This window comes from Solea solea, chromosome 7 (genome assembly GCF_958295425.1).
Source record: "Solea solea chromosome 7, fSolSol10.1, whole genome shotgun sequence".
Lineage (NCBI taxonomy): Eukaryota > Metazoa > Chordata > Actinopteri > Pleuronectiformes > Soleidae > Solea > Solea solea.
In genome coordinates this window covers 1,156,914-1,183,009 of record NC_081140.1, presented here as the reverse complement: position 1 = coordinate 1,183,009, position 26,096 = coordinate 1,156,914, and the positions used below count along the sequence as shown (strand labels likewise).

The window sequence follows — 26,096 nt, the reverse complement described above, 5'->3', positions numbered from 1 at the left end:
GTGTTGCTTTAAATGCACTAATGCAGCACAAACAGAAAAAAGATCTGGTAACACAACTACTTCAGAAAGATCTCATTCCACCACCACGCTGATGCTCTTTTCTGCTGAGCAGTTTGACATACACACACACGCACGCACGCACGCACACACACACACACACACACGCACACACGCACGCACACACACACACGCACACACACACACACACTCACATACACGCACACACACGCACACATGCACACACAGCAGTCTCTATGGGCTCATGATAACTCAAACATATCATTTTCAGGGATCACCTGATCAGTGCAGCCTCTTCCTGACACTATATAGAGAGCGGCTGTGAATCCTGATTTGTGGATCCACATTTCATTTAAGTCAGTTTCATAAGTGGTAAAGATGCTGATGTCAACAAGCCCATATTTCATCCTGCTGCTCTTAAACTGTTCTTATGCTGGTGAGTTAATAAATGTTCAACTGAATATTTTAACATTTCATAAGAATTGTGGAGAATTTTAGTCATTGTGAATATTTAGGATGCAACAAAACTGGTCAGCTGGTCCAGTTTTAGTCAAACTGGTCAAACTGGTGTGTGCTGCACATAATGAAGACTGTTTTCATTATCGTGGGTTTATCTGTGGGCCACACGGGCAGTGTGGTTAGCACTTTTGCCTTTGCAGCAACAAGACTCGGAACAAGGTATGTGTGCGTGTGTGTGAGTGTGTGTGCGCGTGTGTGTGTGTGTGTGTGTGTGCGCGCGTGTGTGTGGCTTTCCTCTGGGTTCCTCCCAAAACATGCAATATTGGGATTAGGTAAACAGGGTAGGTAGACTCTCTAAATTGACCATAGGTGTGACTGTGTGTTTGTTTGTCTATGTGTGTGTGTCTGTGATGGACTGGTTTGTCCTCATGTTAGCAACAGTTTTTTACAGTTTTGATGGGCAATACTGTAAAATAAAAAGAAAACATCTGTCAAAATGTGATTTTAAGGTCAGATTTGTTTAACTCATTTACAAACAGATCAGGATGGATTTTGTCATGTTAATGTAAAATGGTAATTGCTATAGGAAGGTAAAGTTCTACACAGATCCATAAAGTCTTCTGGATCCATCGGATCAAATATGTAAACATTTCAGATGCAGGTATGTAGAACACAGGTAATAAAGGTCTTGTTATTGTCTATTGTATTATTATTTATTTTGTGACGGTAAGGATTTAGTAATTAAGGTAGTGTATACATATTGTGTTATTCTGTAAAATTCGGTGAGATTTAGGTGGAGTCTTTGAATAAATCCACTGGACTTTTGTTGGTGTATTTTAGTGTGCAGCCATGGTCTAGTGGAGCTAGTGGTCTAAGGGAACTTAAGCCCCTTGTCCACCTATGGTCCCAGCTCGACTCACCTCGGCACAGCATGGTTTGAGTTGTGTTTCCATTACAATATAGTACCTCCTCAGTGTGGGCGGAGTCATCACTGCACTACGTTTTACACACACACACACACAGAGACGAGTGACTTGTAAAACAGTTGTTTTCAGTGTAACTGAATCATTAGAGTCAGTTGATTGAAATATTAGTTCAGTTCTTCCTCCGTCTGACACAGTCACTGAGTCACAGAGTTTGTGATGCTGCTCGCCAACACCAGACTCCTCTGTTAAATATTGAGATTTTAGACATTTCTCTGGTAATTGTTAGAGATGAACCCACGTTTTAAGGATTGTTAAGTCTTTTTAACTGATCTACAGTTCGGCTCGATTCTTGTGTCGGACGCCTTGCTCATGCCTCTTCCTCTGACAGAACTCTGACCAATCAGTGGCCGGCAGTCTGGTGATGTCACACATAGTATCGCCTCAGCTCGCTTGGAACCTTGCCTTGCCACTCAAAATAGTACCAGCTACTATCGCTAACGGAAACGCAAAATAACCGCACAGCGTCGAAGCGAGTCGAGTAGCGCTAGTGGAAACACGCCATTAGGTAGCTATTAACCAGAGGGTTGCTGGTTTGAATCTTAACAAGTCAGGAGTACTTCTAAGTTAGGTACCCAATCCCCATTGCTGCTTATTGATTGAGATAATTGAACACTCTAAATTGAACCCAACCCAGACAACTTCCAGAGTACTCCGGATAATTGGGACGGTTATGTACATATTAAGGTATGTAAAATAATCATATCAAGTCCCTTAAGAAACTATTGTTAGATGGAGACTGTTCCAAAAATAGATAATAGTTGAAATAGGTGTAACTGCAGAGTGCCAGCTGTGGGTCAGCTGCTATAGTGGCTGCAACAGGAAGAAGACGAGTGAGTGTGATGTGTTTCTTCAGAAATAGATTAAAAACATGGTTCTTCCTATTCCACGACTGTCTTTCTCTACTATTCCACTGCCAGGTCGAGTTCTGCTGAGCCTCAAGCAGCGTGTGCGTGACCTGCAGCTGCACGAGGTCAGGCAGCAGCTCCTTATACGCAGCATCAGTGGACGTCAGCCGCTCCTACATGTGAAGAAGGGACAGATTCAACAGCCACTGAACCACTTCAACCCACAAGACGGTGCTACTTTCACTCAGGTATTTATTTATTTTTTTACTCCAGTGTCTAATTTTAAGCAAATAGACACTGGAATATACAGAAAACAGGACGGAAATGGCAAAGTAAATAGTGGCAGATGTGATATACAATTCATACAAGTGCAAGCACATTTAGCAGTTAAGCTTTACGTTGATATAAGCATAACAAACTCCAACATATGGGTGTATGCATCATGATTACATGATTACATGTTAGATGTATGACACATGTATCATACATGGAGGATAATGTGCAACAAACTGGGATAAAGGGGTGAGAAAAATCATTTCAACTTTCCACACTGAGATAAACAATATCCAACATATTGTTTTTATGAGGATAAAAGAATGAGGATGAGAATTGGGGAGAACTTCAAACTGTGATAAAAAGACTGAAGGGATGTGAAAGCAGTTACTTTGAACTGTAATGAAGACAAAATAAGTGTCGGAAAACCTAGAAAATACAACACACACTGTCACATCACCATATACGGTATATTTATCTGATCAAAGGCTAGAAGACCGAGGAGTGAGCCGTACTGACACTGCTCCATGAAGAAGTGGAATGGATTCTATAATCAAACAATTAAAGCTGCTGTAGGTAGGATTGCTGGAAACATAGGTGATTGTTGACTTTCATTTACAGGTTCATACAACACTCACAGACATTAGAAGAGCACAGACAGATGCTCTTGTTTCATCTGATGACCTGAAACAATCTCTCCATCTCTGAAACTGCTGAGATATATAGTATATATATTTTCTGCTTCCCCCACACATCCATTTTTATGCCCGATGCCTTATGTTGAGACCAGCATTAGGAGTACACTGGATATGCCCCTCCTCCATCACTCGAGTCAATTTAGAGTGTCCAATTAACAATGATCGGGTTGTTTTGCTCAGTGGTACCCCAGCCATTTACCTGGCAGGGATTTGAACCAGCAACCCTACCATGAACGCCCTGAAACTCTGCTGATATTGACATGTTTTAATCCATCCAATCCTACCGCGGTGCACAGAGGGGAACGGGAACACAGCTTATATACACATGAGGAGGAGGGAGGTGAATCTAATGAGGGCGGGGCAGACAATCAAGACTGGAGGGAAAACACAGAGGGGCAGGAAGTGAAGCGATGAGAGGTAAGTTTCACAATGAAACAGGAAAGATAAAAGAAAGAAAGAAAAACATGACCTTAAGAGGAATGCTGAGATGTATCACTGAACTACGTATTCTTCTACGATTTTGTTGTAGCAGCACTACAGCTCCACACACAGGCCTGGCATAGGTACTACAGCACCACGCACAGGCCTGGCATAGGTACTACAGCTCCACACACAGGCCTGGCATAGGTACTACAGCACCACGCACAGGCCTGGCATAGGTACTACAGCACCACGCACAGGCCTGGCATAGGTACTACAGCACCACGCACAGGCCTGGCATAGGTACTACAGCACCACGCACAGGCCTGGCATAGGTACTACAGCATTAAGAGTCGTTTTGGGGGGGTTGAAGACATTGACTGAAACAATGCTGTTTTTTCAGAAAACATATTCTCAAAATGGCAAAGAAAAATGATTCTTTACATGTTTGTGTGCATAGGGCCTTAGATGTAGACTTGCAGTCAAGACCAAGACCAAGACAATATCAAGACCAGAGGGTGTCGATACCACGACAGACCAAGTCAAGACAAAACCGAGACCAAGACCAAGACCGGAAAAAGGAGTTGAAGTTCCACCATAGCTTACATGAATTGAAGAACAGCAGCATACTGGGGTTCAGCTCAGTTTACATTAAATACATATGAGAAGGTTTTATTTCCACAATACAGAGACAGAGTTTATGTCACGTGAGCTCACTCACTGTGAATGTTTTCTCAGACTGTGACGGCTGTTACTGCACTGTTAGAGGATTGAGACTGTTGAGGACTGACAGGACTGATACTGACTGCTCCCAAAGTCATCTGACAAAACAACAACTGTCTAAAGAATGGGATTTAAATCAGACTTCATCTGTAGATGAAATTGTAACATCAAATTGAAGATACACAATTATAAACTTGAAATTGCATCATGTCCCATTGTAGTTGCCAAATTACACTGTATGATATCAACTTCCTTGAAATGGATTAGGCCTCATGTTAAGATGATCCCATTTATTAGTCAAACACCATTTAAGTACAAAACTGCAATCCTACAATACAAAGACATGTGCACACGTCACAAGCGCGCACTTACGCACACACATACACACACAAACGCGTGACCCGATAATGTGAACAAATGAAAGCTGCACTGTTTCCAAACTTTTTTCAACACTGTCTGTCTTTTGTTCTTCCAGAGGTTCTTTGTGAATGAGGAGTACTGGCAGCGTCCTGATGGTCCTGTGTTCCTCTTTATTGGAGGAGAAGGGCCCATCTATGAGTTTGATGTACTGGCAGGTAAACTGGGACGTCCTGATTTTCCTATTTGTTCTGTGATCGTTCAGGTTTTTTGAAGTTCAATTCAATTCAATTTTATTTGTAAAGGGCCAAATCACAACATACATTATCAGAAATCCAACAATGAGCAAGCACTAGGCATCACTAGGCAGGAGAGAAAAAAATATGCCCTTTTAACAGAAGAAGAAATCTCTGACAGAAGGGAACCAGACTCAGAGATGTGCAGCATTTGCCTCGACGGTTGGGGTGAAAGGACAAAATGGAAGACAGAGGAGAGGAGGGGGAGAGAAAGAGGGGAGAGAAAGTGAAAGAGGGAGGCGAGGTAGAGACAGAAGAGAGAGATAAGTAGCAGATATATTACAGTTACAGGTTTAGACAAGACAATTCTGAATCAGTTATGATCAGTTTATAGTTCTATATCAACAGTCAAAAAGAGAGAGAGGGGAAGGAAAGGCACCAACTAGGGAGAGAAAGAACAATGTTAATAACTATAAGGCCCTAAATATAGGCTTTATCAAAAAGGAAGATTTAAAGTCAAACTTTATATACACCTCCCAAGGCCCTGCCTCCCATTCTACTCTTGGGAGGCAGTATACATACTCTCGCTGTATTTCAGTCCTGTGACAGTGTGACAGTCCCGTGCAGTTTCATGCAGCCGTGCAGCGATGACTCCGCCCACGTTGAGTAGGTACTTTGTTTGCAGTGGAGATGCAACCTATGCCGTTCCATGCAGTGCCGTGTCGAGGCGAGGCGAGCCGGGGCCATGGTGGAAAAGGGCTAATAGTGTTAGTTCTGCATTTAATACACTGTTAAAATCTCGATGTTAAACTCAACATGTGAATGAACCCAATCACTGCCTTAAGTACTGCCCTCTGCGGGTTTTTATTCTATCTGATAGATTCCAGTTTGTTCACGTTAATGATAATGCCTCATTGCAAACGAAAGTTAATTAAGGCTCAGTGCATGGGGCTATATTTTTTTTTTTATTAGTATACTTCCTTTAGGGAACATTATTAGAAAGCACATTATTAGAAAACACACAGTTTCTGTGGGGAAGATGTTGCTTCCCTGCAATATCTGTGCTAATTATGCTGGCAATTCAATGCAGCACAAACAGGTTAACCGTAGTAAGGCAGAGCGACCTTATACTATTGTAGTGCTTCTCTGAAGCTGAAATAATAATAAATAATAATGACTTAGATTTATAAAGCCCCTTTCACGAAATCGCTGTACAATAGAGAACGAGAAGAAAAAAAATCAGGTGGCAAAAGCTTGCTGGAACAAGTGTCGCTCTAACAGAAATTTAAATGACTCCAGAGTTGGTGCCTAGTGAACAGCCAGAGGGAGTGAGTTCCAGAGGGTTGGAGCAGCGACACTGAAAGCCCTGTTGCCAAAGCTTTGCCTGCAGGTCCGGGGAAAGGAGAGGAGACCTAGATCAACAGACCGCAGGTTCCGGGATGGACAGGAGGAGGTCGGAGAGATAATGTGGAGCAAGTGAATGGAGAGACTTGTAGCAAAGGAGGAAAAGCTTGAAGGTGATCCGGAACTTAACGGGGAGCCAGTGCAGTTGTTTCAGTGTGGGGGTGATATGTTGCCAAGGTTTGATCCGAGTGAGAAAACTAGCAACAGAGTTCTGGACATGTTGAGGCCTATCCGGGGTTTTCTTCGGGACCCCAAACAGGACGGAACTACTGTAGTCCAGGCGTGATATGATGAAGGAATGGTTTCAGTGACAGAATCAGTGAGCGATGGCCAGATTTGGGAGATATTTTTGAGGTGAAAAAATGCAGATTTTGTAACAGATTTGATATGTGTCGAATGATAGAGTAGCGTCCAGAATGACACCCAGGTTGTGAACCTCCGTGGACAGTGAAGTGGTGATGTTGTCAACAGAGAGGACCAGATCTCCCACCTTGTTGAGGAGAGACTTTGGACCAACACAATCAACTCTGTCTTCCGGCTGTTTAGTTGGAGCAGGTTAGAGGTCAGCCAAGATTTAATTTCCTGTAAACAGTTGATAAGTGATTGTGAACCAGTCTAATCATCCCGTTGATATTTTATGTGTGAGGCAACACCGCCATCTACTGGCGGTTTTGGATTTTGGTTTTGTTGCGCTTCGGGTGCTCTCTTTAGCGGCCGGTCGCTTCCTGGCAGTCTGGCAGTTTCTTCTCCCTCGTGAGCACCGGCCTCTGAAATATAAAAGGTCGCTCTCATGCTCGCCACCACCTGTGGCTCGTTACCAATTAGACTTTCTACTGGCAGGTCTGTGTATAGTTCACGGTCAGTTAAGAGAAAACGACATACAAAAACATTAAGCACAACTACAAACCAAATCTGTAAAAACACAAAACAACATGCAAAATAACACAACATGCAAAATAACATAAACGTCTTTAAATCCATCTGTGGTAAGAGCCACGTAAGCTGTGTTGGACAATTCTTTGACAATTCGTGTCTCTTCATAAAGTTCAGGAATCACTGTGTTGCTGAAGTGACGGCGGGATGGAATATTATACCACGGCTCAAGTACTTTAATCATATGCTGAAATCCTGCATCCTCCACCACGACATAAGGCTGCATATCTTTCACTAGAAACACCGCCCATTGCTTTACTGTGTTCTGTGCATCATAAGCCAAATGGTACACACGTGTCCCGAACCGTGACACGCGTACCGAGCGGGATGAATTTTTTGAATGAACCGTTCCATCCCTGAAGTAACATCCCAAAGGCTGCTGTAGTGCATTCAGAGCTGATGATGATTAATCCGGCAATACAGGGAGCTGGATGAGCCTAACCACAGGGCGTGTGTAAATTTGCACCCCCACTTTCACTTCTACTGACCTCACTTTTCTGTCAAGTCCAGGAGAAATGGTGGTGACCTTTCCGACTGGCCACAGTGAACAAGGGCACTGAGGGTCCATGATCATCACCACCTGACCAAGGTGCAGATCAGGCTTGTCCAAATACCATTTCTGTTGAGCTTGGAGGCTGGGGAGGTAGAACTTAATGAAGTTACACCAGAAATGGTCAGCTAGGAGCTGACTAAGGTGCCAGTGTCTTCTGCCCAGAAACGAACTGATTCAGGATACGCCACTTGTGTGAGTGACGCATCTGGCCATCCTATTAGCAAGGAGTTAGGGGTGATGGGATCAGGGGTCAGCGATATCCGTTGAGGTGTAGCCCAGGGGTTTTGAGTTCCTTTAACTTTAATAAAAATTGAGTTCCAAGATTGGGGGGCACTTGGTGGGTTGAATCGCCAATGGATCTGTTGGGGTGCTAGCTGGGCTTGAAGGCCTCTTGCAGTTCCCGATCACCACCTTTAAAATTGGTCCCTTGATCTGAGAGCAGCTCAAATAGCTTGCCCCTTCTAGCGATGAGTCACCTCAAAGCCATGAGAAAGGCATCTGTGGCATCTGTGTTGAAGCTGGCGGAAAGTTTTCAACAGAATTCTCTTAGAATGAGGGATACAGTGGATGTTAAGCTGAGAGATGAGCAGACAGGCTTCCGTAAGAGCAGATCCTTTGCTGACCAGATTGCCACCTTATGCATCATAATAGAGCAGTCACTGGAATGGAACTCTCCCTTATACATTAAAGACAGGGCCACCCTGTAGAAGATGTTAAGATACTACGGTATACCAGAGAAGTTTATATCTCTAATCCAGAGTACATATAGGGACATGAAGTGTAGGGTAGCCCATGCAGGACAGCTAACAGAGAGTTTTAATGTAAGGACAGGAGTACGTCAGGGGTGCTTACTGTCGCCTCTTCTTTTCCGGCTATGGATTATGGGTACAACTACTACAGGAAGGAGAAATGGGATCCAGTGGACACTTTTGTCACAGCTAGAGGACCTACATTTTGCAGACGATCTGGCACTCCTCTCACACAATCACAAACAGATGCAAGATAAGACAACCCACCTGGATACAGCAGCAATCGGCACAGGGCTCAAAATCAGCAAAAAGAAGACTCATGGAGATAAACACTACCAACATCCCACCAGTCATAATAAGAAGGGAAGAGGTGAAAGAGACGGAGTCCCTTGTGTACTTGGGAAGTGTGGTAGACTGTCAGGGGGGCACAGATCGGGATGTAACAGCCAGGATAGGGAAAGCAAGAGCAACCTTAGAGTTGAACCTTCTTCAACTCTAATGTCAAATCAGTCCTGCTCTACGGCTCCAAGACATGGAGAATAACAAAAGCAACACAACACAGGATACAAACCTTCATAAACACCTGCTTGAGAAGAATCTTTAAAATCAAGTGGACAGACAAGATCAGCAAACTTGATTTGTGGGATAGAGCTGGACAAAACCCAGTAGGCAGTCAAATCCTCAGGAGGACGTGGTCCTGGATAGGGCATACCCTTAGGAAGCCGCCATCCAGCATCACACACCAGGCATTGACCTGGAATCCACAGGGCAAAAGAAAGTGAGGCAGGCCTAGAAACAGCTGGGGAAGGGACACGGAGGAGGAGATGAAGAGAATCAGCAACAACTGGCAAGAACTAAGAAGGAAGGCCCAGAGACGTGTGCAATGGAGGACTATCAACGGTGGCCTATGCTCCGATAGGGGCAAAGGGCTAAGGGAAGTAAGTAAGTAAGTTGATGCTGGCGAGGGTGTCAATATGTACCGCTCAAGTGGTCATGCATTTAAGTTCGATGGGATGGATGGCCTCGGGGTCAAGCTGGCTGCTGTGACGTAGGCAACCTCCTACTTGTATGTGGTCATTGTTCTCATCAAATTCTGGGCCCAGAGTAAGGAGGTGTCTGCCTCTAAGCACTGGCTTCCCTGACCTCAGCTGGGCAAGTTCCATGGGAAAACAGTCTTGTACTCGTTGAAGGAGGGAGATCTGGGCCTTACGTTAGTCCTCAGCTTGTAGTGTATTGTTAGCTGCCCCGTATAGGGAATGTGCAGTAGCAGTTATGAGGTCACTGCAGGTTGCAAACTGGGTGTAGTCTGGTACAGAACATGCAGATGGTGCTGAATGAAGTCCACAATAGGCTGTTTTTTTCAGGTCTTCACTGTGAACTCTGAAGCTGGGGTGTGTCTAGCCACTGATATGAAGTGGCTTTGGCATCCTCTTCTACAGCTACACTCTGGGGGCAGTTATCCACATAAAAGTATTTCAGGAATGACTCCTTGACTGCATCACCAGGCTGTGTGTGGTCCAAGATGTGTTTCTGGAGTGCATATGTGGCACAGCAGGGACTGTAGTTTGTGCCGAAGGGAAGCACCCACCACTCATAAACTGTGGATGTGTATCACGGTTAAGGTCTCTCCAGATGAAGTGGAGGAGTGACTCTGGGAGGAGTCGGACCTGGTGGAACATACCACATATATCACTGGTCACTGAGACAGCATGTTCCCTGAAGCGGAGGAGAACTGCCAGCAGAGAAGGTCATGGTGTTGGACCAGGTTGAAAGTTGGTTCAGGTCGACCCCCTGGTACTCAAAGGAGCAATTAAAGTAAATCTGTGGCGTCCCGTTATGTACCACTAAGAATGTACTGGTTGGTGAGTCTTCTGCACCTTACTCCAGAGTGACTACATAGCCAGCTTGTTCCAGCCACTGTATTTCAGACTGATAAGCTCTGGCTAGTTCTGGGGCTTTGGAGTGCCTCCTTTTAGTGCTTGTGAGGTGGGAAAACACAGCCCCTTTGGGTGCACATAATTGAGGGAAGTTCTGGGCACGAAGCAGAGGAGTGGCGTAGCGACTGATGCCGTCTGCTGCATCCAGGCAACTGATTGCTTCTCGATCTTGGTGTGACCTTGTGCTGGCCTTTTCACTTTGCCAGGGGAGCACATCCATATGCCACAAACTTTCAACTTGTTGATAAAGGTCTGCTGGTGGGGTGTCACAGGATGTGAAGTGACAGTACCGTAAGGGATTGCTTGAGTGCATGTATAGGACCCTGAAGTGTCCAACCCAGACGGGTTTTGACTGCTAATGGTGCCCCAGGTGATTCACTTCTCAGTAGCTCCAGTGGCATTATCAAGTGAGGATGGTCAGAACCTATGAGGAAGAGGGGATGGATTCTCTCAAATGGCTGAATGGACAGCTCCTTCATGTGTTGGTATTTCCATTACAGGGCTCTGACTGAGTAAGTGTGCTCTTTAATTGAAGAAAATAAGAATAATCACATTTCTTTTCAGCACCAGGCTGACACAGAGCCACAGCTCCACTGAACCACCTATTCCTTTAACTGAGCAGCAGTGGCGTGCACAGACTTTTTGAAAGGCAGGGGCGAAAACAAAAGGGTGCATACAGTGCATTCTCGTCACTAAAGAGGGCACTAAGTTCCTAATGTTCCCCCAGAACATTTTCAATTAAGTAGATGCCATTTCCTGTATTCGAGTGCATTTTAACACCATATTAGCACCAGATAATCCTGGTTCTGTGAGATATAGTTCTGGCTCAATATAGATTAAAAAAGGGCCCAACATAAAAGTCATTGCAACAGTAATGTTGCACAGGGAAGGTAAAGAATGTAGAAAGGTAAAGAACAGGTTTCCCAGGTAGTGCTCTTCTAAGTCTTGGGCTTGATATTCCTCTGTAGCTGATTTAGAGCTATACTTCCTGCGTCTGGCTTATCCAGGTATTTCTTCTGGCACCTCAATGCCTACTGCTTCAGCTTGCCCTTTTGCTTTTGTAAAAAGGACCTTGAACTCCTCATCTGTCCTCATTGCCTTCACTCTTTGTATGACCCCTTCTACGATGTGTATGATACTGATAAGTCAAGGTTCTTTCTCTGAAGCGTAACAGATGCGATGGCAGGTAATCTCCATGCATAGAATAAATTCAAAATCTGTACTGCGCAGGAGCATCCGGGCATCACATGCTGCAGAGTCACTGTCAGCCATAGAAAGGACCTTCTTCAGGGATCTCAGAGTAGAGTTTTAACCATCCAAGAGGGCAATTAAGTGTTTTCTTTTCATCCAAGAGGGCAGTTTAGTGTGTTTGGCCAATGAGGAGGGCACACGTCTTTTTGCCACCCAAGTTCACAGTTTATCATGTTTTAAGCAGCCAAGATTGCACTTTAGTGTGTTTTTGTGCTAAAGTGAGCACTTATCAACTTTAGCACGTGTTCTGCCTCTCAAGAGGGCACTACCACACATTTTTGCCTCCCAAGAGTACACTTTAATTAGAAATACAGCTACAGCCGGTGCCTGTCTGATAATAATATTAATACATTCAAAGAGACAGTGCCACCTTTATTTAACTCCGTGCCATATGTCAGTACATCTGAAGGTACCTTTTGTGATTTTACTCACGCCCTCATAGATAACCTTGTTGATAGTACAGCGGCCTCACTGTGTACTCGATTGTGTTGCCCCTCTGAAAAAGAAAGTGGTGAATCAGATGAGACGAGCACCATGGTTTAACTTGTCTCATCTGCTTTAGAAGAGCTTTAGAAGCACCAGGTGCACAGTTAGTCAGTTTCTCCCCTATAGATCTCCCTGAGTTAATATCATTAGTTTCATCATCCAAGCCATCAACCTGTCAGTTAGATCCTATCCCCACCAAACTGTTTAAAGATGTGTTTCCTTTAATTAACAGCTCTATATTGACTCCAATTAATCTATCCTTATTAACTGGATATGTGCCCCAAACGTTTAAAATAGCAGTTATTAAACCCCTTCTCAAAAAAAGCAACCCTTGACCCAGATATTTTAGCTAATTACCGTCCTATATCTAATCTTCCCTTTGTTTCTAAAATCTTAGAAAAGGCAGTAATCAATGATGTGAATATTTGCACATTAATGGCCTGTTTGAAGATTTTCAGTCAGGTTTTAGATTAAACCATAGCACAGAAACAGCACTAGTTAAAGTTAGTAATGATCTTCTCTTGGCTTCAGATAATGGTCTAGTTTCTTTACTTGTCCTGTTAGATCTTAGTGCTGCATTTGACACCATTGATCATAATATTCTACTGCAGAGATTGGAGCAGACTCTTGGTTTAAATCATACTTATCTGATAGATTCCAGTTTGTTCATGTTCATGATAAAGCCTCACTACAAACAAAAGTTAATTGTGGAGTTCCACAAGGCTCAGTGCTTGGGCCTATACTTTTTACCTTATATATGCTTCCTCTAGGGAACATTATTAGAAAGCACAACATACACTTTCATTGTTATGCAGATGACACACAGCTATATTTATATTTAATAAAATCAGGTTGTTCAACTCCAGGAATGTCTCAGAGACATTAAGTCCTGGACGACCTGTAACTTTCTACTTTTAAACTTTTATACTCGGCCCTAAACACCTCAGAGAAAAACTTTCTGATCACATTGTCACTTTAGATGACATCACCATGGCTTCCAGTTCCACTGTGAGGAACCTTGAAGTTACTTTTGACCAGGAAATGTCATTTGATTCACACATAAAACTCATTTCCAGAACAGCCTTCTTCCACCTGCGGAACATTATGAAAATTAGAAACATTCTGTCTTTACAGGATGCTGAAAAACTAGTTCATGCTTTTGTTAATCTAGATTAGATTACTGTAACTCCTTATTATCAGGATGTTCCAACAAGTCTGTTAGAACCCTTCAGTTCATTCAAAATGCTGCAGCACGAGTTCTGACAGGAACTAGAAAGAGAGACCATATAACTCCAGTGTTAGCTTCTCTACACTGGCTCCACCCACAGTTTAGAATTCAATTTAAAATCCTCCTCCTCACGTACAAAGCACTTAATGGTCAGGCCCCTTCATACCTGAAAGACCTAGTCCTACCTTATCACCCTAACAGACCACTTAGGTCCCAAAATGCAGGTTTACTTGTGGTTCCCAGAGTCTGTAATGGCCCTTTAACGGTTTAGGTTGCATCTCCACTGCAAAAAAGTACCTACTCAATGTGGTTGTAGTCATCCCTACACAGCTGCGTGAAACTGCGGTGGCTTTGTTTTACACACGACACACACAAACGAGTGATGAATGACTTGTTAAGCAGTGGTTTGTTGTTTGTATTTGTTCAGTACTTCCTCCATGATCTGACACTGAAATACAGCAGCAGGGTTTGTGATGCCGGTCGCGTTTAGAAATGCTGTCGCTAAATACACCAGACTCCTCTGTTAAATATTGAGATTTTAGACATTTCCCTGGTAGTTGTTGGAGATGAACCCACGTTTTTAGGATTGTTAAGTAGTTTTAACCGATCTACAGTTCAGCTAGATTTCTGTGTCGGACGTCTCTTCCTGTGACGGCACTCTGACCAATCAGTGGCCGGCAGTCGGGCGACGCCACGCATAGTTACCTACTCAGCACGCTTGGAACCTTGCCAGAGCAGGTACAAAAAAAGTACCTGGTACCAGGTTCTATGCTAGTGGAGATGCTACTTAACCATGCTGTGGTGAGGAGAGTAGAGCCGGTGGAAACACGCCGGTGGTGAATCCGCCTAAATTGTTTTTTGGGTTCTGGCCCAGTATTATGGAACCACTGTTTTATGCTGCATCTTCTTCAATATGACATTTTTGTGCTTTTATTAAAACTGTAATATCGTTTTGTAAAGGAAAACTTTAGAAAATACCACTATACACTCTTGAGACATTTTGAATCTATTTTCAGATATTTTATATTTTTTTTCTCTCTTTTCTGGCTGTTGCTGAGCGTAATTGGCACATTTTTGTGGAATTTCATGGTCAGAAAAGTGAAGCTACTCTCACTTTTATAATGAAACGCAAATTAATTTAAAAAAAAGATCTTAGTAAAACACATTGAATCTTATCTGCTTTGCACATATTTTCCCAGGTCATCATGCTGACATGGCTAAAGAGCACAGGGCTCTACTCCTGGCTGTGGAGCATCGTTTCTATGGTGACAGCATCAACCCTGATGGTCTTAAAACAGAAAACCTGGCAGACCTGAGCAGTCAGCAAGCGTTAGTGTTGGCTCACTACACTTACCAGTGTGTGTGTATGTGTTAAGAGGACACCCTGCACTTACTCTTGTTGCATATGACAGCCGTCAGGAGCAACGTGGGGTTAAGCTTTTTTGACCAAGGACACCTCAGCTTTTAGACTAGTGGTCTACATCGAACCCACAACCTTCAAGTTGAAAGATGACTCGCTCTACTGTACCACTGAGCTACCATCAGCCCCTGAGTGCCCCCTCTTAGTGTTGATTCAGTTTTCCTTTTCCCTTTAAGTGTGTATTTGTGTATGTGTGTGCTTCTGCATGTGTGATTGTTTTGTGCACCACACTTCACTGATGATGTGACAACGATCAAACATCCTTTTCTCACATGATGATGTTTTGGCACTATATGATAGCATCATGACTCAAAGACAGTGAGTCAACATTAGGACCATACAGATCAACCTTATGTCCCTCACCCTGTCATAATGCCAGGTCATGATAAATGCTTTTTTGTTGTGCTTTGTTCAGGCTTGCTGACTTGGCTGTGTTTCACCACCACATCAGCCAAAACTTCAGTCTGAGCCACAGGAACACCTGGATCAGCTTTGGAGGCTCTTATGCTGGAGCCTTGTCTGCCTGGTTCAGAGGAAAGGTAACAGGCTGGAATCAAATATGAGCATTCAAACACATGGACACATGGACGCATGCTCTTTGCCTTTCTTAAATAATTATTTAAAAGACTAACAAGATTTTCAAATCTTTAGCATTAGTAAGGGAGACCACACAAGTGAAAACCCTCTCATTGCCCTTAATAACAGTCTCTTGTGGGTTAGGGCCCTTAAAGTGCCAGTCGGTGGTTTATCTTTACACCAGTTTATCAAAAAAAAAAATTCTGACTAATAAGAACAACTTATCACACAGTTTGAATTGTAAATGGGTATGAATGATGTGCTTTGAGTGGAGACAACAATGACAAAGCCTAGATCTCTCCTAACATTCACCCTGAAAATGCTACTGTGCCCCGAAATCTTTGAATACATTTACGTTGCCAAAGACAGTGGTAATAAGTAAAGTCAGGATCTGTTCGTCTTATTCAGAATATGAGGGGTTACAGGTAAGTCTTATATGACAGTGCTATTCCATTCATTTGGTCATTATAAAGAAATGACAACAACATACGGAAGGAGCCAATATATTCTATTTTGTAAATGCAGAACAACATGATGTACTACATGTTATGACAAGAATCATGTATTGAGTATCGACATCTGCAGCGAGCCAGAACTTGATGCCAAATGTGTCTGGTTTGCTGACGATGTAGTGGATGAAGCTGCATCTTTGTTGGAAAGAGCTGTTCATCCACAGTAATGCTTTTTTTAGCTTTTCAGTGCGCCAACAGATCTCCCACTCTCTCAAATGATGTTAAATCTTAATAAACAACATGCAGTTCTTTGGGGTTTGTTCGTTGAATTTTATTTTTCGACATTATTTTTCAACTTTTTTTTAATATATATATTTTTTTTCTATACGAAAGGTACCGGGTCGCCCCAAACAAGTCCCAGAACGCAGGCAGGCCAAAACCAAGAGGTGCTGGATCCTGTTCCAGCCCTGGGGCCGCTAATTGAATAGCCCGGTTATATGGTGTTTCTCTCAGTCAACAGCTTCCTGACAGTCATCCTCAATATACTCTGTGTCCAAGTCTCATTTCCTGTAATAGAAGGTGGAAATAATGTGGCTTTGTTTTGCTTCCCTGTGACAGTAAACTAAATACCTTTGTGGATTAAACAGACTTATGAAATGGACTTATTTCATGGTTTGGGAAACGTTTGTATCTTCTCTCCGTCTCATTTTCTACATTACATTAAACCCTGTATAAGACTTTGTTTTTCCCTCTGTCTCTGTTTGTGATGTAGTTTCCTCACCTGGTGTTCGGGGCCGTGGCCTCTTCTGCTCCTGTAAAGGCAACGCTGGACTTTTCTGCCTACAACAATGTAAATCCATGGTTGCAACATTAGAACATTAGAGCAGTTTATTCCCTGTCCACATGTGACTTCAATGTAATGGTTTTCTATTATTTGAAAGTAAACCTCTTCACATGTCACCATACATTAAAGCTAATTAACAATAATTATCATGTGTGACACTACCTCCTTTAAATAACCATGTGTCATCTTCTCTGTTTCAGATCGTTGGCACCAGTCTCATGAATGAAGCTCTTGGTGGCTCAGAAAAGGTGTGAAGACGAGCAGCTGCCTGTTTATCTGTGTCTCACATGGTCACACTCACCCTCCTCTTCCTCGTCATCCTCTTACAGTGCCTGGCCGTGGTGCGCCACGCCTTTGCTGCAGTGGAAGAAGCCTTGATGGACGGTAGCGCCAGCAAGGTGGCCGTGGACTTTGGCTGCTGTCAGATCCCCAAGGTTCCTGATGATCAGGTGACACCTTTGGACTTTAAGGGATAGAACATGGTTGTAAGGCTTAAAGGTACTGACACAAACCCAGCCAGCATGTCCATGTGGGCCGTTATCTTCAGGCTTTGCCCATGCCCACTTAGTGGCCTTTCCATTGTACCTGGGTGAATACTAATGGAGAATGTGTTTGAAGTTATGCAGGTCCTGTTAGGGCTGGGCGATACGGACCAAAACTCATATCTCAATGGCGATATGCGATATCATAACGATATTTTGAACAAAACGGGTCAAGTGTGTACTTTTAACTCATCACCATCAACCATTTATTTAGGTTTAGTTTAGTTTTTTGCTCAACGCACAGCTGTGCATATAACAACAGATACGAACAATAGTGTTGCCTGTTTGAAACATGTAAAGTATAATAAAAGAAAATCTATAGTAATAGCCTACACATATAGGCAGAATAAGTAAGTAAACAAAAACAGGCCTACAGCTTCACAGTAGTATACAGAAAACAGAGAAATATAAGAAACCACAGGCGGTCTTGTATAAAGTATTTGAAAGCTGATATTTGAGTAAAAGTACAAGTATCTTACCAGAAAATGACTTTTGTAGAAGTTAAAGTCACCTTTTAGAATATTACTTGAGTAAAAGTCTTAAAGTACCTGACATTTACTGTACTTAAGTATTAGAAGTAAAAGTATTTAAACAAAGTGAACTTACAGTTTTGAATATGACATTTATTGTGGCTTCTGAACAAAAAGCATAATAATAGGTACAGGCAAACAACTTCAAACACTATTAAAATGAACCTTCTGTCATGAATGGTGACAAACTCCCGGTGTCTGCTTGTACGTTTGAAACTTTTTGGAACCTTTGGAGTCTGTGGAGCTTCTAGACGTCACACTGTGTTTTAATTCAGACCAAATCTGGGCTTTATCTGCGTGAGCTCGCTAGCTCACCGGTTAGCTGCTCAGCTGATAACTGAAACCCGGCGCCCGGAGTGTACAACAGAAATCCGGAGACCAGAGCCTCGGTGTCGGACACAGTAAACAACCAGCCCCTGATGTGTTTTAAGTCCACATGGAGCCGAAATCTGCGGATAACAGCTGGTGCCACTAAAAACTAGCGACAACAAACAGGCATTACGTCACCAGCTCAACTTTTATTTTGTAGTAACGACTAACAAAGATGGTTAAGGGACATGTATCAGAGTAAAAGTACACATTTTATTTAGGAAAATAAAAGCGTTCTTTTTCTTAGCCACCAACTGCTCACGCTCCACCTGCACCGTGTCCGCCATGTTTTCGTTCAAATGTCTGTTGTGATGTGTAACGTGGGCGGGACAACACTACGTAGTACATAGTACATAGTACATAGTACATAGTACATGTAAGGGCCGTGGCTGAGCAGCTGAACTAGACTTGTAAGCAGGGCCCGGCCCGAGCCTTTAGGGGGCCCTAAGCAGAATTTGATGGGGGCCCCCCCTCCAACTATGCGTAGTCACCTGTGCTTGACGATTATTGACACATAACACTATAATGTTACATTATGAATTGTATTAATCCAGACAGATTATGAACGACTCTTCCTCTGGCACAGATGCATAAGGACCTCTGTAACCCACCTCAGCTATAACTGTTTATGATAAAGACTGGGAGATACAGATATGTTTATTCTATCAGTGCACTAATTACCTCATGGGCTAGGGAATCAGAAGATTCTAGATCGCTATAGGAGAAAGGGGTATTGGCAATATGCATTGAGTGACAGAATAAAGAATTCACACAACCAACAAATATGTTTTAAATGTATTATATTGTGTTGATTTAAAGAACAAAAAAAATAAAATAAAAATAGACAAAAGTAATTTAAATTTGTCAGCGACACACGAAATGTCAACAACAGTTCACAACAAATCCGGCCACAGAATAGTCAACAGTCTCTGTTTTGGGTAGCTCGCCACGACTACTGAGGTTCCCTTCTACCTTTACAAAATGGAAGGAATCCCAGCAGAAGAAGTTTTCATGCAGATCTCAACCCAGAAATCCATGTAAAGGAAAAAGACCCGGCCAGAGGCTCAAGCATCACATCACACACACACACTCCGGACACAAGGCAGAATACACGGCTCTCATCTGTCCAAGTTTTGGTTTCTCTTCCGTTTTCGTCACAAAATACACAGTCCGCTAATCAACCGACGGCAAAAAGCTTCGCTCTCTGCGCTGATGATGAAACTCAGACGCTTAAATATCTGACTCTCTCACATAAAACAATAACAACTTCAGCAAAAGACTAGCATGTAGCCACCCTGACGACAGTTCGGCAGAGAGAGAGAGTGAGAGAATCCAACACAAGTGCACGTACACCCAGACAGCGTCTGATTGGTTGCGCTGCGTCACGTTACGTGAACTCCACATGTCACTCGTATCTTGTACACTTTTAGAAAGGCACATTCGACACACTTGAGATGAACCAATATTCCTTTTAGCAGATATAAACAAACATTATGTATATAAATCTTTCCTTTTTAATCTATTTATTGACATATTTTAAATTTAAATCATAAATCCTATTTATTCATTTTGTGTAAGATTATTTTAAATCAACCTATTTATCTGTCAAATAAAATAATGTGAATTTATTAATTTATCGATCTGACTAATTAACTTCTAATAAGGGCCTAGTAATCTGGGTTACACCTCCCTATTTGTTCAAGAGTGGGTGCACATGGGAAGGGGGATCTGGGGCTCCTCCCCCAGAACAGTTTGAATCTGGTAGATGTGATTTCTTATATTCTGGTGCATTTTTGAGAGCTGGAGAAGGTCAATACATAAATGTGTTCACATTCACAGTCTTTGGCTTTTTGACTTATTAAGGAAGTGACCCCTTGACCTCTTGGGCCCGGTCGGCTCGATCAGTAATCCATCCTTGCTCACGTGCCAACAATATATTGGGGCTCCCCTCCCACCTTTTAACCTTAGAGGACACTGAGATCACACATTTATTTAAACTGTCATATTCAAAGTGAAGCACTAAGTATGGTTTACTGAATTTACATTGAAAAATTCATTCATTCATTCATTCAATCATGTCACTTGTTATTTAATACATTTAAAAACAATAAAAAAAAAAAGTAACACACACACACACACACACACTGGGCTGCTCTCAGCTGTGTTTTCACTACATTTCGCAGCTTTTTTTCCACTGAAGGACACTGAAATGTGTCATCACTCATTTAAACATTTAAAAAAATAATAATAATAGATTTTTTTTTTATTGCTCTTGGGGCCCCCCTGGTGGTCATGGGGCCCTAAGCCGCCGCTTAGTTCGCTTATAACTTGGGCCACCTCTGCTTGTAGGCTCAGAGAGAAACAGTCGGCGTTTATTAAATAACGTTCGCAAGGCAACATAAAAATAATATATAATTATTATTATAATATATAATAATAATATATAGTATGGGCGATATTGTCTCAACTACATATCTCTTTCAAAAATATAGCGGTATATCGCCCAGTCCTAGGTCCCATACGGTTTCAGTAACATGGGCCCCATACTGTCGGCCCACATGTACATGCTGGCTGGCTAGTTGATGCTGGGGGGGTTTATGATTGCGTGTTTTAGGCCTTCAGGACGGGGGCAATGATAAATGTCTGCATGGCCAGGATAACTAAAAGTAGCCTTCTGACTAAAATGGACGACGCAACGATGAAACTGTATTTACTGCAACTGCAAACTTTTATTTCCAAAAGAAAAGAAACAACAACAAAAGAGATAATGGAACTGTGACTACACTACACAATTGAATTGAATTGAATTGAATTGAATTGAATTGAATTGAATTGAACTAGTGTACAAAGCAGTTTCTAGTGAGAGAAACAGTGAAATACAGTGGCCAGCTTTGTTGAGAAGTCATAGACTTGAGCACATGTAGATTCTTATTTGATAGTCCATTGTTACACTCTGTTTGACACTTGTTCACCTGATATGTGCAGCATCCCTGGCTGAATAACGGTCTGGCTCCTTTACTGGTGGTTCACAATGCTTTATTGAAAACATGTCGTAAATGGATCCCAAACACAAACACGCGCACACACACACACATATAATACCAAATAAAACATACACTCACCTTGTGCCCTTGTCATCCAGGTGCTAACAAAAACCACCAAAAGTGCTTGAGACTCCGTTTGCAGCCTTGATTGTTACTACATTTCCCTCGTTTTTTTCCCTACTTCCGGTATTTTGCCCTTTCAAAATAAAAGCATCACATTTAAACAGATGACCTACCACAATAAAAGTAAGACAACATTTAGGTCATTTACACTCCCACCAAATTATGAGTGTTTTACAGAGCAACATCATTTTTTTTCTCTCTTAAAAAAAACAAGTAAATGTTTCACTATATTAGATCGTAAACACAAGAAACTCATTTTACCAAAAAGGATCTGGCAATAGACTGAAGTCCTGCAACAGTCTCTAGTAGAAGGATCCACGTCTGGACTGTGCGTTGGACGATGGATGGCTTGCAGGAATGCCGTCCTTCCTTTCTCATCTTCTGATCACCAAAACAAATCTTCACCGCTCATCATCAGTCACTGTCTGTACAACGCCTGCCTTTCCAATGACAGTGTCACCGACTTTCATGTTTCTTCTTGGAATGTGCCAGCTTTGTGTGAGGGCGATGTTAGAGAGACTTATTGAACATGACGCCACCTCTTACGAGCACACGTGTCCTCCTTTCTGAATGTGCCTGGAGGTGGTAATGCAGCGACAGACTTCATTGTCAGGGGTTCAGGACTGTTCGGATCACTCAGACCATTTACAATAGTCGTTGCCTCATAGAAGAAGGTCGTCTCACATGCACCTCCTGCATGACAGGAGTGTGGAGCATTAAAGATGAGGTCACTTTGCTTTGAGCTCAGAACATTGTAAGGCGATTTTTACCACATCCTTTTATTCAGATGGAGCTGATGCAGAACTTGGCTGACATCGTCATGGGAACCGTGCAGTACAACGAGGAAGGAGTCCTCATGTCTATCAAAGACCTCTGCACTCTCATGACCAATAAGAGTGAGGCCCATGAGGGAGAAATGGATGCATACGGACGCCTTGTTCAACTTGCACAGGTATGGAGATCACTAACCTCACCACCAGATGTCACTGTTGCATCAAATATTATTTCAATTATGGTTGTGTGTTTACCCCTCATCATACAGACTTTATGAATACTGTTGAGATGTATCCATTAGGACAGTGTATATTGTCTATTTAACCATCCTTCAACAGAACTGTCAACACTAAATCATGGTGCAAGTTAAAATGTTATAAATTACTACAATAATAATTATGATTAGTCAGTGTCATTTTGTTCAGATCAGTGAATGAAAGAAATTGGTAACAATTTTCAATAAAATTAAAAAAGGTTAAGTAACCAGAAAGTAATCATTAGTAACCTAATGATTAGTCAACATTACCTAATGAACTAATGATTAACTGACCTTTAGTTTAAAGTCAACTAATAATAATGAGTATCTAATCCTTAGTTTCTTGTTTCCTAATGATTACTTGATGATTGATGAGCTTCTCATTTGGAGGTTTTATTGATGGATCATTGGAGATCTGCTGGTTGGTTCCTGTGTGACAGTTCTATTGCGTCTCTCAGTTCTGTCTCTGCATGACACACACCTGCAGATTTACCGCAGCATTTACACCAGTGAGGAGTCCTGTCTGGACGTCTCTCATCAGAGAGCAGTGAAGGATCTGATGGACACGTCGCTGCACTCCAGCAGAAGAGCAGCAAGACAGTGGACCTACCAGACCTGCACCGAGTTTGGCTTCTGTACATCACACACACACACACACACACACACACACGTTCAACATTCATGACTTAAGGGGACATTGCATTGACATTCATTTCCTGGAGACTTACTCTAACCTTAACCATAATTACTACTGGCCTAATCCTAATCCTAATCCTAACCTCAACCTAATTTTAAAACATATCTTCACTTTAAAATGTAGTCATTTATGTTATGGGGACTTGATTTTTGTCCCCACAAGGAAGACAAGTCCCCATAATGTGACTGTGTAAACAGTTTTAGGTCCCCACAACATTAGTAATACCTGGACATGCGCACACACACACACACACACACATGCACACACACACACACATGCGCACACATGCGCACACACACACACATGCGCCTGCACGCTCACGCACACACATGCGCACACACACACACACACACACACACACACACACACACACACACACACACCCCAGTTACTGAGAAATGAGGTTCTGCCTCATTAGGACCAGGTCTTGGTCTCCATGAGGACTACTGGTGTTTATAGTAAAGGTCCTAAAGAGGTAACAATAGTACAAAAGTTCACACACACGTAAACACACATCACTCTATTATATAAAATAATAGTATAATAATAATAATGCTGCTCATAATATCTGTGTATGTGTGTGTGTGTGTGTGTGTGTGTGTGCGTGTGTGTATAGACCAGACTTGTGAGGACAACACTTGTCCGTTCTCTGGGATGCTGACCCTGCAGACCAGTACTCAGCTCTGCACGCTGCTGTTTGGCATTTCCCAGCATTCTCTGCCGGCACACATTAGCTTCACTAACACTTACTATGGAGGAGACACACCCCACACACACAGGGTCCTGTATGTCAATGGTGAGGCTGGATTAACAGTAAATGTTAGGAATCAAGAAAAATATCAACAAATGAATTTAGTTGGACAGTAAACTTGTCCACAGGTGGAGGTGACCCATGGCGGGCGCTGTCAGTGGTCCATGGCAGGAGTGAGGGAGAAGAGGAAGATCAGAGCATCTTCATTGAAGACACAGCTCACTGTGCTGACATGATGAGTCCGAGAGTCACAGACCGCGGCTCACTGAAGAGAGCCAGACAGGTACACAGTCCTCACATACAGGTCCACAGACATCAGGGATATATGAGTCAGTGTCACTGATCTATGATAGACAAGCGTATGTGTTGGTAAATGTGTTTCATCTCTTCATAGTGGTCGTGAAAAGATATTTACATTTACTACAAGTAAACTTTAAGATCATCCTTCATTAGTCCCTCAATAGGGAAACTGAAGGACGAGAGTGTTACGGCAGCAAAGAGACAGTAAAGATAAAGGTCATAAATAATAAACATGCATTACCAAAAAAGAAGAGTACAATATAAAAAGATATTAACACGTGGACTATAAAAAACGAGTTCAAAATAGAATGTAGAATGTACATTATAGACAGTTAGCAGAATATACATAGTATAGACTTGATAGTCAGTCCATACTTGAGTAAAGAGAATAAATCACGTTCCCTGTTGTTCATCTTTCAGGAGATTGAGAAACATGTGGCGTGGTGGCTGGAGGCCGCTGCCCACGAGGAGAAGCAGAGAAAAGGAGTGTGATGAGGCCACAATGTAACTGGACCAGGTCTTATCATTGTCCCCTGGAGGTGAAGCAGTCTAAGTTGGTGTTGGTGTGGCTGCCTGCTGTAACCATCCCACAGCTCTGCACTTGATCTGTGCAGTTATACTGTATCTGTGTGTTTGCCAACCTTTCATTTGTGTTTCATGTTCATTTCTCTTTTAGATTGAACAGTTTTATTTTATAAGCCACAATGTAACCGGACCAGGTCTTATCACTGTCTCCTGGAGGTGAAGCAGTCTAAGTTGGTGTTGGTGTGACTGCCTGCTGTAACCATCTCACAGCTCTGCACTTGATCTGTGCAGTTATACTGTATCTGTGTGTTTTCCAACCTTTCATTTGTGTTTCATGTTCATTTCTCTTTTAGATTGAACAGTTTTATTTTATAAGAACAATCATTTCATGGCTGTTTTCAACATATACAATATCATTTTTGACTTTGTATTCATCATTTATCTAAACCTCATCTTACCACTAGGGCGCAGTGTTGCTACATCTCATGCTCCCTCGTCCTCTGCGATCAAATGTCACATCAGATTGACCCTGATATGATCGGGTGTTGTAAATAAAAGACAACACAAAAATCTTTGTCATTATAAGGCATTCATTTCTTATCACGTCGTATTATGATGAAACAGTGAATATGAAACTTGTATTGTTGTGTTGGTAACAGTGAGAAAGCAGTGGAGACTGCTGCAAGCACCAGCTCACCTAAAGCCATCTGTTTCTCTACGGTCTGGTGTGTGTGTGTGTGTGTGTGTGTGTGTGTGTGTGTGAGCGAGAGAGACTGTGTGTGTGTGTATGTACATGAACGTGTGTGACCCTCTCAGTAAGAGGTCAGAAGTTGGAGGTCATGACCCCAATGACCCTGTGGGGAGTGGGAGATCATCAATCACTCAACTGGAGGCTGGACAGCAGCAGCAGGACACACACACACACACGCACACACTCACTCACACACACACTCGCGCACGCACACACACATCACACACACACACATTCACCTTACAGTGTAATAATTGATGTTATGGAGACTTGATTTTTGTCCCCAGAATGTGATTGTGTAACAGATTTAGGTCTCCACAACATAAGGAATACCAGGTACACGCACACACACACACACACACACACACACGCACACACACACACACACACACACACACACACGCACACACACACACACACGCACACACACACACACACACACACACACACACACACACACACACACTGCTATCAGGGTTATCAGCCGGTGTTTGCAGAGCGACAGCTCATGCTTTTTCTCTCTCCTCCCCCTCCTCCTCCTCCTCCTCCCCCTCCTCCTCCCACAGCTTGTCCTGTTGATCAATGA

The 26,096-nt window shown here is 42.6% G+C and overlaps 1 protein-coding gene and 1 long non-coding RNA gene across 2 annotated transcripts; one reads left to right on the top strand and one right to left on the bottom strand.

The window, feature by feature from the left end:
• Positions 1-364: 364 nt before the first annotated feature.
• Positions 365-24,927, top strand: LOC131463080 (thymus-specific serine protease). The gene is made up of 13 exons (XM_058634754.1): positions 365-454; positions 2,381-2,556; positions 4,898-4,997; positions 14,756-14,885; positions 15,392-15,515; positions 16,777-16,854; positions 17,049-17,096; positions 17,178-17,297; positions 22,244-22,408; positions 22,974-23,121; positions 23,800-23,979; positions 24,063-24,217; positions 24,655-24,927. Exons 1-13 carry the CDS (start codon positions 397-399, stop codon positions 24,724-24,726), a joined length of 1,554 nt encoding a protein of 517 aa, XP_058490737.1. The 5' UTR covers positions 365-396; the 3' UTR covers positions 24,727-24,927.
• On the bottom strand, positions 16,399-21,504 carry LOC131463081 (uncharacterized). Its single transcript, XR_009240942.1, has 4 exons — positions 21,412-21,504; positions 17,150-17,311; positions 16,786-16,844; positions 16,399-16,571 (listed from the first exon to the last, which is right to left on the bottom strand). It is a non-coding gene; the product is annotated as an uncharacterized LOC131463081 (long non-coding RNA).
• Positions 24,928-26,096: the final 1,169 nt, after the last annotated feature.